Raw genomic sequence first — 16,074 nt, forward strand, 5'->3', positions numbered from 1 at the left:
CCTTCTCAGATGCTCGAGCCTTCTTTCCCTGTTCACTCTTCTTCTCGAACTTCTCAGTGGTCCACTTCCTCAGCAGATCATCCCATATGTGAGGTAGAATCCATGAAGGCTTCTTGCTCTTCTTCCGAGCACAATAGAAAGAATCGGATAGTCTCTTACGGCATTTGAACTCAAAATTTGCAAGAATGGCACTATTATGCCGGTTCCCCCAGGCACACTTAGTCTGCAAATGAAGTGTGGAATGTTAGATGCAAATATTGATAATATAATGCTAAAATAGATAAGAATTATATTAAAACCTTTAATTGGTTGAACAATTACTCCACGAGCTCCGGTGGAAAGTCAATCCAAGTCGTATAGGGTGTATCATACAACCGGCCAAGAGATTCAGTGATTATCTTTGTAGTCCGATGATTAAGTATGAACCAGCAACATAGCAATTACATTAAATAAACAAGACTAGCTATTATAATTCAGCAAAAATAAAGAAGTAATAAATAAATCTTACCCATTGCCCTCAGGCCTGATGATCATTCTATGATAATGATCATACCGCACTTCCTCTAGATTATCTTCCTCCGATGAATCTGGAGCATGTGCAGAAGGGGAGGCATCTGGCTTAGCGTTACTATCCCGAAGGGGAAATCTAGAAATGCTAGGAGACGAACTCCGTGGAGAGGGAGACGGGGTCGGTGATGAAGATGGCTGTGATCCACACCCCTGCTGCGATCTAGACCCATGTTGTGATCCAAACCCCTCCTGTGATCCGGCTGGCTGAAATCTAGATAGATGTGATCCAGCCGGTGATGAAGCAAATGGAGCATATGACGGGCGTATCACCACATGGCCCTGTGACTGGTGACTCGATGGACCAAAGTAACTATATGTAGGATCATGTGGAGGAAGCGGAGTATAGCCCTATGGTAAAAAATGGTAAGAATACTACTGGGAGGGCGAATGGTAGGTAGTCTGATGAGTAGATGGATGTGGTGAAAAAGATGGGTTCCTAGAAGATTATTGCCGGCCATGAACAGCGGAGGGATGCAAGTGTGGAGTGGAAGGAAGCAAGGGTGTAGCACCATCATCATGATCAATAGGCCGCTTATCCTTCCTAGACCTACTTCGATCCCTACCGGTAATCTGCATAAATTAAAGAAAATATTATAATTGAGAATATAAATCTATATAAGTTGAGAGCACTTGAAAAACTAACATGCTAGTCGTCTTCGAAATATCCTTCCTCATCCGAAAATTCTTCCTCTTCATAAGTTATAGCAATAACGACATATACTCGGTCAAATCATATAATTTATATATATATATATATATATATATATATATATATATATATGTGTGTGTGCGTGTGTGTGTGTGTGTGTGTGTGTGTGTGTGTGTGTGTGTGTACTGTGCATGTGTGTGTGCGCGTATGTATGTGTGTGTGTGTATAAATAAATCAATATATATACAATTTAGTATTTCCGACCGACATCATTCGGAAATTTTATAATTATATGATAAATAATTATTTATTATAAAAAAATAATTGATGTAGGGATGGAAAAAATTAAAAATTCCGACCGACATCGGTCGGTATTCAATAATTATTTTAATTAATCATTTCTTTTGTAGATAGTATGCAAGTCTGACCAGTTTTTTGTCAAAGATTGATCATTTTCTGACCGAAATCGGTCGAAAATTTCAACTGTATCAGATAAAGCAAACTTTTTTTTGTGGGACCACATAAACCGACCAACATCGGTCGGTATTCTTATATACAATTTTTTATTTGATTTTTTTGACCATTTTACTTTGTTTCCGACCGATTTCGGTCGGTATTTCTTTCCGACCAATGTCGTTCGGAATAACTTGGACGAAATTTGGGAGTTTTCTAGTAGAGACACTTTGCCTACAAAGATTTAATGTGTATTTATTACTTATTATTAAATGACGAAGAGTAAAGATTATGAAATTAGGAAAAAAAACTAGAAAAAAAAACCTTTGATTGTTTAGATTTTTAGTTTGAAATTTAACTATGAGTTAACTTTTGGATGTTTAAGTTAAACAAAAAAGATTTATTAAGTAATTTTTGCTCAAATTTAGAGAAGTTATGATCTGGACATACGCTCCAAATGAACGTCCAGAACGTTGGGGTTTACACCTAGGCAAGTATCCGAAATATTAAGGCTTACGCCCTATCATACTTACGTCATGCCAGTCGTGCATTTTGATACGTCTCGCCCCAAGGTACCCGCATGGCTCGGCCAAAAAACACCTTTTAAAAACACTACTGAATCATACATCATAAATAATATTTGTAAGGAAGAAGCTTCCCAATCTGCCGCAGAATTTGGGCATGTGTAGAGTAGTCACTAAAGTGAAACATGGCATACCCCACGTTGTCTGTGACCTGTCTTTCTGAGCTTTTTTCGGACCATAACAGGAGGCCAGACCATGCAAGTTAGTTAAGGTGACAACGAGCTCGACTCACCGTCAACCATTTAAATAATACATCCGTTTTAATTTAGTTGAGATAGTTTGACTTGATAAGAAAAAAAGATAAGACTTTTGAAACTTCTGGTCATAAAAACTTAAGGGATAAAAGTTTTATGGGGCCATGACACTTGTGTGATTATGAAATCTTCTCATTAAGGGTAAAATGAGTAAAATAAATAGTTTAAAGTTAAATTATTTCCAATTGTAGAAATGCGTCATTTTTTTGAAACGGACTAACAAAGAAAATTTATCATCTAAATTGAAATAGAGGGAGTAACTTTTAGTATTAAAAACAATGAAATTCTTGCACATAAATACACACCAATAAATCTCAATAAGTTAATAAAGAAGCTGAGATATGTGATCTTAAATAAGTTATAGCATTTGTGTGACTCTTAAATCTGTCATAATATTTTTGTGGCTATAAATTTTTCTTATTAAGAAAATATTAAAAAGTGTTAATCTTTTTAAACAGACTAAGAAGGAAACAATGTCAATATTTTTTAAACATAAACAATACTACAATCAGGAAAATCATTTATTACTACACGTACTCTTCCTATATTTTATTGGCAGAATACATAATTTATCTCGTAACCATGAGATTAAATTTCTATGACACACTTGGCAACTTTTTACAGAACATTTTCTAAGTGTGTCTAAACTATGGATAAAACGTGATTTAAGAGGTAAATTATGTAGAAAAAGATTGATAAATTTTATATCTAAAAATTCTTTAATACTCTCTCCATTCTAGTTATGTGGTACGATTTTTATTTTAGTCCGTTTAAAAAAAAAGTTTTCTGAATCTGAAAATACTTAAATTTTTAATTTTATTCTCAATAATTTTTTTTTAAAGTTACACAAATATTACAAAATACTTTAAATTACAAGTTTCAAAAGTTTTATGACCGTATAAACGTTACGATATATTTACGAATATAAGTTTCAAAAATCTTCATTTCTTTATTAAACTCAAGCTTTGTCACATAAATAAGAACGGAGTGCAGTGGCGAAGCCAGGAATTCTCTCAAGGATCGTGTTAAAACTTGAAAGAAGTGAAAAAAAATTCTGATAAAGGGGGTTCAATCTATGTTATATACCTCTAATGTCTAATATTTTACCTATATACACAATGTAATTTTCGACGAAGGGTGGTCAATTGACCATCCTTGATAGGCTGTAGTTTCGCCCCTAACGGAGTGAGTATTAGTAATATTTTCATTTTATCCTCACGGCATCAGAGGCAGAGCCTGAGATTGAAATTTATGAGTTCGAGATTCTAAATCTTTTAAGTTATTGAGTTTCAAATTATTAATTTATACATATTTAATGAATTTCTTAAGACAAATACATGCGAATAAAGCTATTGAGTTAGACCGAACTTGTAGGTTACTCTCCCTCCTCCCTTGATGGACATGTTCCTACAACTATATAAATATCACACAAGATTATAAGTTTTAAAAGTTCTTTTAATATATATGTGGGGAACGTCGTGTCCAATTAAATACTTCATATTAGTGTACTTATCAAACTCTTAAAATATGCGATATTCCACAAGCCAACATTATATAAGAAGGCCGAAAAGGAAAAAGAAAGTGAAAAAAGCCTTCTACTCTATTAAACTGATCACAAATCGCGAATAGCAGCATACTCCCACTCCTCCATTGCCAAATCTACAATAGCAGCATATAAATGTAAACAATCTCCTTCTTCATTTCTCCATTTTAATCCTCCAAAATTTCATAAGTGGCCTAAATAAAGCCTCCATTTTAATTTTCTGTAGTTCTTGATCTGGGGTTTTGGTTTTATCAATGGCTGACATAGTTAAACAGATCTTGGCAAAGCCAATCCAACTAGCAGACCAAGTAACAAAAGCCGCAGACGAAGCAAGTTCATTTAAACAAGAATGCGCAGATATCAAATCCAAAATAGAAAAACTAGCATCACTTCTCCGACAAGCAGCACGCGCTAGCAACGATCTTTACCAACGACCAACAAAACGGATCATTGAAGATACTGAGCAAGTCCTCGAAAAGGCGCTGTCCATCGTCGTAAAATGCCGAGCCAACGGACTCGTGAAACGAGTCTTTACTATCATCCCTGCTGCTGCTTTTCGAAAAATGACTTCTCTGTTGGAAAATTCAATTGGTGATGTTTCGTGGCTACTGCGAGTTTCTGCATCAGCTAATGAACGAGCTGATGAGTATTTGGGGTTGCCGCCAATTGCTGCTAATGAGCCTATACTGTGTTTGATTTGGGAACAGATTGCGATTTTGTATACGGGTTCTTTGGATGAGAGATCAGATGCGGCTGCTTCGTTGGTGTCGTTGGCTCGGGATAATAATCGGTATGGGAAATTGATCATTGAAGAAGGTGAGTTGAAATTCTCGGCTAAAAGTTTAAACTGCAAGAGAGTACACTCATAGCTTGTTGGTTATATTATGTATGGCATTTGCACAAATTGCCTTTTTGAGTTCATTATTTTAATTTTGTCCCTCATTTAACTTAGTGGGTTAATTGACTGCAAAATTGAAAATTATCCAACTAATTAAATTGGAAAAATTAGCCGATTGAGCTAACCAGGACATAATTTAAAGAGTGGCATCAGAAAAGGTCATACAGTGCAAATAATCCAATCATCTTTCACATGTTCGTCGCGTGTTGCTTAATTCTTTTTTATGGACCAGATGTGAAATAACCCAAATAGTCGTCATATATATTATATATGTATAACTGTGCATAATCTATGTATAACTGTATATAATCTATGTATACCGGCTAAAAAAAGTAAACATTCAATCTGGGCGACTATTTGTGTAACAATCACTTTTTTGTGGTGCTGAGATTTGAACTTAGGACTTCTGCCTCCTTTGATACCAGAATTGTATGACCATTTTACTGAAAATTTTAAGATATTAGAACTTTAAGAAAAACTCTAAGCTATTAAATAGAGTGCAACCGTATTTAATTATATTATGTCTCAACAGGTGGAGTCGGACCCTTGTTGAAATTGTTGAAAGAAGGGAAGTTGGAAGGTCAAGAGAATGCTGCTAAGGCAATTGGACTACTTGGAAAGGACCCTGAAAGTGTCGAACACATGGTACATGCTGGAGTTTGCTCAACGTTTGCGAAAATCCTCAAAGAAGCTCCAATGAAAGTTCAGTCAGTAGTAGCATGGGCAGTTGCTGAGCTCTCTGAACATTACCCGAAATGTCAAGATCTTTTTCAGCAGCATAATATAGTCCGGTTACTGGTTAGCCATCTCGCGTTTGAGACGGTCCAAGAACATAGCAAGTATGCTGTTGTCAGCAAAGCCACTTCGATTCACGCTGTTGTTTTGGCTAGTAATAACAATAGTAATGTGAATAGCGCGAACAAGGTGAACGACGATGATGACAAGAGTTGTCACACTCCACATCCTTTAGGAAATAAGAAGCCGAATCAGATGCATAATGTGATTACCACCACTATGTCAATGAAAGGTCTAACGAAGGCGTATCAGCAAAATCTTGTCAATGGTGTGAACCAGATTTTCAATCAGAGCAAGATTAAAGGAAACAACGGTGTGAAGCAAAATCATGTCAATAATCAACATCAGCATATTGTTTCGTCGAATGGGGTGAGTAGTAACAAATGTAGGGAAAATGAGGATCCTGATACCAAAGCTTATATGAAGGCGATGGCTGCAAGAGCATTATGGCAGCTCGCCAAGGGAAATTCCTCTATTTGTCGTAGCATTACTGAATCGAGGGCGTTGCTTTGCTTTGCAGTACTATTAGAAAAAGGAACTGAAGATGTTAAGTACAATTCGTCGATGGCAGTAATGGAGATTACATCAGTAGCAGAACAGAATGCTGATTTGAGAAGGTCGGCGTTCAAGCCTAATACAACAGCATGCAAAGCTGTTGTTGATCAATTGTTAAGAATCATTGAAAAAGGAGATTCAGATTTGCTTATTCCATGTATCAAAGCTATCGGGAATTTAGCTAGGACTTTTCGAGCAACAGAGACGAGGATGATTAGTCCATTAGTGAAGCTGCTCGACGAAAGAGAAGCAGCAGTTTCTAAGGAAGCTGCTATGGCCCTAACAAAATTTGCTGGTTCAGATAACTACCTTCATTTGGATCATTCAAAGGCAATCATAAGCGCGGGCGGGGCAAATAAATTGATACAACTTGTTTACTTTGGTGAACAAAAAGTTCAGAGTCCAGCGTTGCTTCTTTTATGCTACATTGCGTTGCACGTTCCTGATAGCGAAGCGCTTGCTCAAGCCGAGGTGCTTACAGTGCTCGAATGGGCTTCGAAAAATACCTACTTGAGCCAACATGAAAAAGTTGAGAAATTGTTGCAGGAAGCAAAGAGTAGGCTGGAACTTTATCAGTCTAGAGGATCAAGGGGATTTCATTAATTGTAACAGTGACTAAATAATGTGCAGGATTTGTATGTTATTAGATGAAATTTTGTCTGTTACTTGTTTTGGTTTGTTTCGATTTCCTTTGGTCACGAAATGTACATAAGATGTGCCCGTTTAACCTTGTACCAGTTGTGTAGAATAAATCCCTAATTAAATCACCATTGCTCTGTTGTAATTTCTAGTTCCAGAATCTTTATTATTGTAGCTAAGACACAAAAATCTCTTATTTTTGGGATGTATTGAGAATAATTTTTTCGTCTCTCTAATTCTTCTTTCGTTCTGCTTATCGGCATTTTCACCAACTAGTTGGAATTAAAATTTAATGTCTTTTTAATTATATTAAGAAGTTGTTGTTGTTGTTCCTATATTTAGATTTTGTCCGGGATTTAACAAGAAACTTTTTAGTCTACTAGAGACTTGTATGTCAGTATACAAATAAGTGTTAGATTTGAATTGAGGCCACTAATTTTAATTTATGTCAGGTAAGGTCCATAAAAGAGGGAAGAGCTCGCTACCTAGTCCTTTTTAGGAATCCGACAATTAAATTAAGGGTAGAGAAATTCTATTTGTCCCACTGTAACCCTTAGTGGTACCAAATGGACGTTGAAATAAAGGGCAGAAGTTATAGCTTCCGCAAAGGTGGAGTCATAATTTGAAGTTTATGGCTTCGGAATTCTAGCACTTTTAAGTTATCGGATTTTACATTAAATAATTATTATATATTAAATAATTTTATTTAAGGCATACAGATTTTGAACCAAAGTAATAGCTTGTTTGGCCAAGCTTCTCAACAAGCCAAAAGTATTTTTTTTTTTTCCTTCAAAAAAGTACTTTTTTCAAAACTTCATGTTTGGCCAAGTTTTTTTTTGGGAGAAAAAAGTATTTTTGACTAGAAGCAGAAGTTTTGGAGAAATAGAAAAAAGTAGCTTCTCCCCAAAAGCAGAAGCAGAAGCAGTTTTACATTTTTGTCATACCAAAAATATCTTTAGTAAAATATTATAAATACCAAAATAACCTTACTACTTTAAGCCTAATATTTAGGATATTAGACCTTCTCTTCAGCAAAAGGCATGCTTCTCTCCGGCAATAGCTTTACAATATCTTTAGGATAACTTTCTATTATGTTTGTGATTTTTGTTGGGATGAATACTTTTATATTTGTTAAATAATTCTTGATATATTTAAATCTTCTTGAAAGAATAAATTATTTTTTAATTTTTTTTTCATATTTTACTTAAATAAAATGAAAAAACTTAATTGTTGTCTTGATAATAAATATTTATGATTATTTATCTACTTATATAGTATTAACTGTTAAGCAAATCTATTCATGTCCTTATTTGTAATTTGATACTTAAAAATACTTTTGAAAAGTTTGACCAAATATAAATTATTGCTCAAAAGTATTTTTCAAATTAACTAGCCAAATACAAACTACTTCTCTTCAAAATTACTTTTCAAAAAAATACTTCTGAAAAAAAGTATTTGTCAAGATAAAGCTGATTTTTTCGGATTGGCCAAATGGGTTATAACTTATAAGCCACAGGCGCCAGGCTTTCACAAATACAGTTGTTTTTCGATAGGTGGGGTGGCTCCAGAATCCACAAGCCTTATAATTAATGCCAGCTTTGACAGATTCGATGATTAACTGAAATATCGGCTTTCAATAATATACTTCTAACTTGTTTCTCCATGTTACTGAAATGCAATCTCAAAATAATATATTTCTAACTCAAGATAATTTTATGATTTTTAGGAGTATGAAATATAAAGAACTTTTAGTACTTTTATTTTTGTTTTGTATAATATTGTCTTGAAATAACTTAAATGGGAAAATATTGGTTAGTAAGGATTATAGCTGAGTTTGAGACTAAAACATAGTAATTGTTGTCGTTGCATTGTAACGTGTGAGGATTTTTCAATATTTAAGGCTAATATAACAATTATTTTTCGTAACCTAACATAACAAGTTATTTATCATTTTATCAGTAAAATAAAACCCATAGCCTCTAAAATAATTTTTTACTAATTAGAAATTCACCGTAATAGTAACATCTCATATGATTTTTGACATAAGCTCCAGGAAATGAAATTAATTAGATTTAGTACATATAGAGGGATCATAAAATTTTTCGTATGTTTACAGAACATGATTTATTTGAGGGTGTTTATTTCATCAGAGACATATGTGTTTGCTTCTAGCTATTTGTCCATGATATTAGAAACACAAATTTTATTTTAATAGCTACCGACTGCTGAAATTATATTTATTATTTCATGCTAATTTTTCTGATATTTTTTCCCCATTAATGATTTGATAATGGTGATATACCGTACATTGTGGAACAACCTATCATTGTCCCTAGCAGCACATGGACGAAACTATTAAATGAATAATTCGTACAATATAACCTAGAATTATCAGAGTGAATAAATGAGCCACATGTCTACTCTTTTATAATTAGAATATTTTTATATAGTTAGACTTCTCTATAATATTCATTCTCTATAATAACATTTCGATAACGGCTAAATTTTGTTAATCGGTCTTTAATATTATGTAATATTAAAATTTTTCTCTATAACAATATTTCGCTATAGTAATCAAAAAATATCTGGACAAACGACATCATTACATAGAGATTTGACTGTCTCTTTATGTAATTATATTTTTTGAATATTAATAAATAACCTAATGTCAATGTCTAATCCTGCACCACCACAAGGCAAAGTTGTCTAAAAGAAAAAAAGAGCACCAACAGCATCTTCCTTCTTTAAAAAAAAAGAAGGCAAAACAGGAAGTAGGAAAGAAAATTTGTAAAATTCTCATTTTACTTAGATGTTGATTGCTCCATCACAGTCGATCATCTTTCTTAAGGAAAAGAACAAAAGAACCTCCTATAAAAAATTTTCTTTGGGCTTCCATTGTTTGGAACCCACTATATATATTAATTAATTCAAATTCGTGTAACGTAGATCGTGGTATGCGCTTTCTACCGAGAAGGCAAAAGCCTTCCTCAGTAGCTATTCCATCCATCTATTTATGATGTTCGTTCCAGTACTCAATATGTTGCGCACCTGTTTAGTGTTTAAACAAAATTGTCAACATAAACTTAACCTCTGAACTCGCTTAATTTCTTGCTATCTAGTTCATGGCTTATTAGGGTAGGATCTTACTGTTTGTCCAAAAATATAGATCTTGGTTCAACCAATTAGATTTAAATAAAGAAGAGTCAATCTTAGCTAATGATAATATCCTAAAGACAAAGCTATCGGTTTTATGACAAATAACTTGTGTGTTTGTCCGGATGGCAATGAATGTAAGCAATAATAATAATATTTAATGATCCAAAAAGATGAAATATGACATTAAATAATAATAAATAGCAATAAATGACATTTAAAAAAATAAAAACGTGTGAGTTACCCAAAAAAGGGTGAGTTCTGTGGATATTCTTTCTGACAATGATGAATGATTGATGAGTCTTTTGAACACTCAGGTTGTTCTTGGATCCAGTGGAAAGAATAGACAAGAATCTTAGCAAAAAGATTATTTTTGTATACTTGTAATAAGACCAGATTATCTCTATAAGTCAAAGTATTTTTTTTATAAATGAATATCTCCTCTCCTTTATCATTGTGTCTCTTACTATTTATAGGAAACATGTTCTTAGAAACCCTAATAGTACAGATGCAGAGAATATCCACTAGAATATTCTCCTTCATGTCTTATCTTAAAACTAGTCGCTATAACTCTGCCTAAGATGCTCAACCTCGACCTTGAACTACGATGACTTCACGACATTGATATTTTTGCTGACTCTTCGACCACACCCTTCATCTATTCGAGGCTACTTCGACCTAGGGTAGATCTTTGTGGAGACCTTATTGATAGCACGTGGCTGTTGATCAAGACTATCATGGTGTTGACGTGACTTGCCTATATCAAAAATATTTTTTGGCCCATAAACTTACTTGTTGGTAGTTGTCAACTCAAAAATCAACTTCCGTGGCATAAGATATAAAATATTACTATTATTTAAGATGAATTATGATGTGTCCTTCTAACATAGATTTTTCTTAGGGGATATGATTTGAAATTGAGTAAATTTCATGGGTGGTCATTCAACTTTGTGTTCATTACTTAAAAGTTACTTTTTTTTTGTTGCGTAAAAGTAATTCAATTTTGTGTTCATTACCCAAAAGTCATTTTTCTTTCTTTTGTTACACAAAAATCCTTTTATTACGCTCTAGTTATCACAATAGTCACTTTGATCAGATTTTACAAATCTTTCACCTGAAAGTCTATTATGTCCTTGATATTATAAATCCTCTCACTTATGCAACACCTTCTATATTGTATGCTCCATAATATACTTTTACCTAACTATTCTACATATAATTAAAATAACTTAGTATTATTTTATTTATTATTTTTATAATATTTGTATATTTAATGTTTTTAATGTGATGACCCGATAGGTCATCTCTTATTTTAAAATCCAATTCTGTGTTCCGAAGCCTTAAATATCTCATTTTAGTCTTTTTCGATTTGCGTGCACAGTCCGGGTGTGTTTTCGAAAAAAATATTTTTATGTTAAAACTGATAAAAATAAGAATTTTGCCTTAAAAATTTATTTAAGTTGACTCCGGTCAACGTTTTGGGCAAACGGACTCGGATTCATGTTTTGACGGTCCCGGTAGGTCTGTATCATAATTTGGGACCTGGGAGTTTGCCCGGAATCAAATTTCGAGGTCCCTAACTCGAGATATGGAATTTTGATGAAAAATTAAAAGTTCAAAAGTTTAATGATTTTAAGGATTGACTGATATTTGGTCTTGTTGATACCGGGTTCGTATTTTGGTTCCGGAGCCCGGTACGGTTCATTATTATATTTATGACTTGTTTGTAAAATTTGGTAAAAAACGGAGTTTGTTTGACGTGATTCAGATGTCCAGTTGTGAAAATAGAAGTTTTAAAGTATTCTTGAAAATTTCATTTGATTTGGTATTCGATTCGTAGTTCTAGGTGTTATTTTGGCGATTTGATCGCGCGAGCAAGTTCTTATGATATTTTTAGACTTGTGTGCATAATTGGTTTGGAGCCCCGAGGGCTCGGGTGAGTTTCGTATAGGCTACGAAGTGAATTGAACTTAGAAATCATAGCTGGTGTGCATCAGACCAGCAGATTTCGCATTTGCGAGATCATGCGAGCCTCGCATTTTCGAGCAGTAGGCTGGGGGGTGGACCTTCCCATTTGCGATCCTCTCCTGTTCGCATTTGCGAACACTTGTTCGCATTTGCGATGACTGCAAAGGCAAAGTTGTGATTGAGCAGTGAGTGGTCTTTGGAGCGAGGTAAGTGTTGTGTCTAACCTTGACTTGAGGGAATTAGGAACCCTCGGACTATTTGCTATGTGAAATTCATGTGAGTGGCGAATATGTGAGGTGACGAGTACTTATGCGCCGCCAATTTATCTGTTTTTCTCTGTTTTCTCGCTTTTCTCATATTATCTCATTCCCTGTCTTAATTGTTACATGCTCTAATTGTGTTCCCATGACTAATTGATACTTGTTAGACATTGTTTCCTCTTGTTCATGATATTGTTCTTCCCATAGTTTCATTATCTCCTATTATTTGCTTACGCTGGTTTATCGGCACCCTTTGTTGTATACTCTGAATTGGTCTCGCTGTGTAATATTACTTATGTAAACTTTCATGACGTACAAGTTTCCTATTTGTTTCGGTTTGGTGTTTAAGTATTGTGGAGGGTTCCCGTGATTTGAATTGTGAATTTACTTTGTATACTGAGCACTTGATGTTGATATGGTGGGATCGGGTTACACGCCGCAACAAGTGTAATAAGGGTGTATTGTTTGGTGGCATAAGGGTGAATTATAATTGTGTTATTGTGATACAGTGGGATCGGGTTGCATGCCGCAACAGGTGTAATAAGGGTATATTGTTTGGTGGCATAAGGGTGAACTATGATTGTGTTATTGTAATATGGTTGGATCGGGTTCCACGCCGCAACACTTTTATTTATATTCACTGTTGTTTATGCTATTATGAGGAAATAAGGGAGGAGTATGAGATATACGGTGGGATCGGGTTGTGCGCTGCAACAACCTATATTTTTCCATTTCATGAGCTGTGTTGGTATTCTCTTTGGTATTTGTATCTGAATTATTAAAGATTGGTGATTCTGGACGACACTAGTTTATTCTTGAGGTTGTGGTTATGACTTTCAGTTGGCTGTTTAATATTGTTCAGTATTCCCACTTTTCTGTCATTATTATATACTGCGTTCAGGTTGTAGTGTAGGTGACCCGCCTTAGCCTCGTCACTAATTCGTCGAAGTTAGGCTCGGACACTTATCTGTACATGTGATTGGTTGTACCGATGCTACACTCTGCACACTGTACAAATTTTGGAGACGATCCCAGCGGCGACTACTAGAGAGCTCGGATTGGACAGCCTACGGAGACTTGAGGTACAATTGCTCAGTGCCCGCAGCTCCTGAAGTCCCCGTCTTTATTTTATTTAGATGTGTATTTTCATTCAGGCATCTTTATAAATTTATTTCAGACCCTTGTATGTATTACTCTAGAAGCTCGTGTACTCGTGATACCGAGTTCATGGATTGGTAGCAGATGTTTTTACGGTTTTAGCTTCCGCATTTATATTTGGATTATTGCAGTTACATCAGTTCTTCTTCATTATTTAAATTTAAATTGTTAAAAATGATAAATTATTCTAACGTTGGCTTGCCTAGCAAGTAAAACGTTAGGCGCCATCACAATCCCGACGGTGGAAATTTCGGATCGTGATATTTAACATTAATTTTCAAGATATATAAGTAGCATTATTAAATTTATCGGTAACATTACAGTGTAACAAATCTCAAGTCTGCGTTCTTAACCATGCTTAAAATAAATATTTTTAATGAGAATTATAATCAAGGCTCGCTGATTTATCAACTAAGCCATACCTATTAGTCCAATAAATAAAATACTTAAATTTAGCACACTGACATATCAGATTAATACTTTCAAATAAATAATATTAACAGATAAATCTTTAAAAAACTTAATATTAAACACAAATATCTTTGAAACTTTTTTTTAAAATTTTTATTAACTATAAAAAAAACTATCATTTTATAAACAAATCTATTTTTGTTATTTCAAATAAATATTAAAAAATAAATATTTTTTCATATTTTTTTATATTTAAAATATGTTCATGTTTGAATATGATTAAACAAACTAAGTGCCATGGAAAAATTAAATGTATGAATATATTATAAAAATAATAAATAAAATAATATAAAGCTATTTTGATTAGAAGTAAACTACCTAGGTAAAAATATATTATATAGTATATAATATAGAAGGTGTTACATAAATGAGATGATTTATAATGTTTAGGGAAAAATAGACTTTTCAAGTAAAAGTGTTATAAAATCTGTCAATGTGACATTTGTGATAAATAGAGCAAAAGAAAAATGATTTTTGTGTAACAAAAGTAAGAAAATTGACTTTTGAGTAATGAACACAAAGTTGAATGATTTTTACGTAACAAAAAGAAGAAAAATAACTTTTGCGTAACGGACACAAAGTTGAATAACCACCCATAAAAATTGCCCTTTGAAATTGAATCAACTTCAACACCAGATAAGTCAAGCTTTGATTGAGATATTTTCATTAAAAAAAGTTAGTTTTTTTTTTAAGATTTCCAACTCAATTTTCAAATAAAATCTATCAAAAACTTCAAATCAAACAGAATTGTGCATTTAATCGTCTGATTACAATTTAAGCGTGACACTTTCAGCCACATAATGATGTCCTCGACATATTTGAAGCAGAGAAACTACAAACTCAAAAATTAGCCATGTGCAACCATTGGTCATCCTTCACATCAATAGCTACTTATATAGACATGGACTAGCTAATACGCCCAAATATTGGGCCTAGGTTTATTGAAGGATCTGATTTTGTTGAACGTCCATGGATTAATGTCACGCCCAATTATGTCTTATAAAAAGGGTTAAACGATCGTTGCAAATATAATTTGCTTTACAAGTCCGGAGTCGAATTCCATAGAGAATCACTACTAGAAATTCGGCAAAAATCGACCAAGGTCGACCTACCAACTTTGGTCGGTCAAAAAACCGACCAAAAAACGGACCAAAGTTGGTTGGTTTTTCAAAATATTTAATTTTTTAATTTTTTTTTACGAAACCGACAAACTTTGGTCGGTTTTCTTTAGCGCAAAAATGCAGCGAACTATTTTTGAGTCCCGCAAAATTTATTTTTCAAGAAACCGACACACTTTGGTTGGTTTTTTAATTAAAATAAATAAAAATTAATATTAAAAAACCGACCAAAATTGGTCGGTTAATTCGGCCGGTCATTTAAAAAAAACGACCAACTTTGATCAGTAATTTTACTTTTTAATAAAACCGACTAACTTTGGTCGGTTATTTTCGTGCGAAAATACAATTAAAGAGTATAAATTAAATAAAAGATAGTCTTACAATAAAATGCACCAATGGTCTAGTAGTAGAATAGTATCCTGCCACAGTACAGAGCCCGGTTTGATTCCCAGATATTGAATCTTTTGATTACATAATTAAAATACCGACCAACTTTGGTCGGTTTGTTTTGCAATATTTTTTTTTTCTGAATTTAATTGACCGACCAAAGTTGGTCGGTAATTTCCGAACAACTTTCGTCAGTATGCCTTTCCGGCCCCCAAAATACTGTCCACACGTAAATGGTCGCGTTTTGGTAGTTTATTGGCCATTACCGACCAACGTTGGTCGATTTTTTTGGTCGATTTTTACCGGATTTATAGTAGTGAACTAAGGCTTAGCTATAGTTGTTTAATATTCCTAAGAAGAAAGTTTGAACAATTTGTAAATTAATGTGATTTTTTTAATTCTAAACTAATTAACTAACACATCTAAAAAGCAGTAAAACTATCAATTAACAAGGATAAGGTTGGAGACAAGATAAATGAGGCCTAGAGTTATGATTTTCTCAATTGTCGGAATCCTTCCCGCTATATCTTCTATAATTTCGCCTAAGTTTTCTCTATCGATCGTGAGTACTTTGGGTGTCGTAGTTCTCTCTTGATAAACTATCACAATTTACTAGACA

General features: G+C 33.8%; 1 protein-coding gene across 1 annotated transcript; it reads left to right on the top strand.

Annotated features, from left to right (window-relative positions):
* Nucleotides 1-4,097: 4,097 nt before the first annotated feature.
* LOC104108205 (uncharacterized) lies at nt 4,098-7,169 on the top strand. The gene is made up of 2 exons (XM_009617188.4): nt 4,098-4,869; nt 5,484-7,169. Exons 1-2 carry the CDS (start codon nt 4,308-4,310, stop codon nt 6,902-6,904), a joined length of 1,983 nt encoding a protein of 660 aa, XP_009615483.1. The 5' UTR covers nt 4,098-4,307; the 3' UTR covers nt 6,905-7,169.
* Nucleotides 7,170-16,074: the final 8,905 nt, after the last annotated feature.

This window comes from Nicotiana tomentosiformis, chromosome 9 (genome assembly GCF_000390325.3).
Source record: "Nicotiana tomentosiformis chromosome 9, ASM39032v3, whole genome shotgun sequence".
Taxonomy (NCBI): Eukaryota; Viridiplantae; Streptophyta; class Magnoliopsida; order Solanales; family Solanaceae; genus Nicotiana; species Nicotiana tomentosiformis.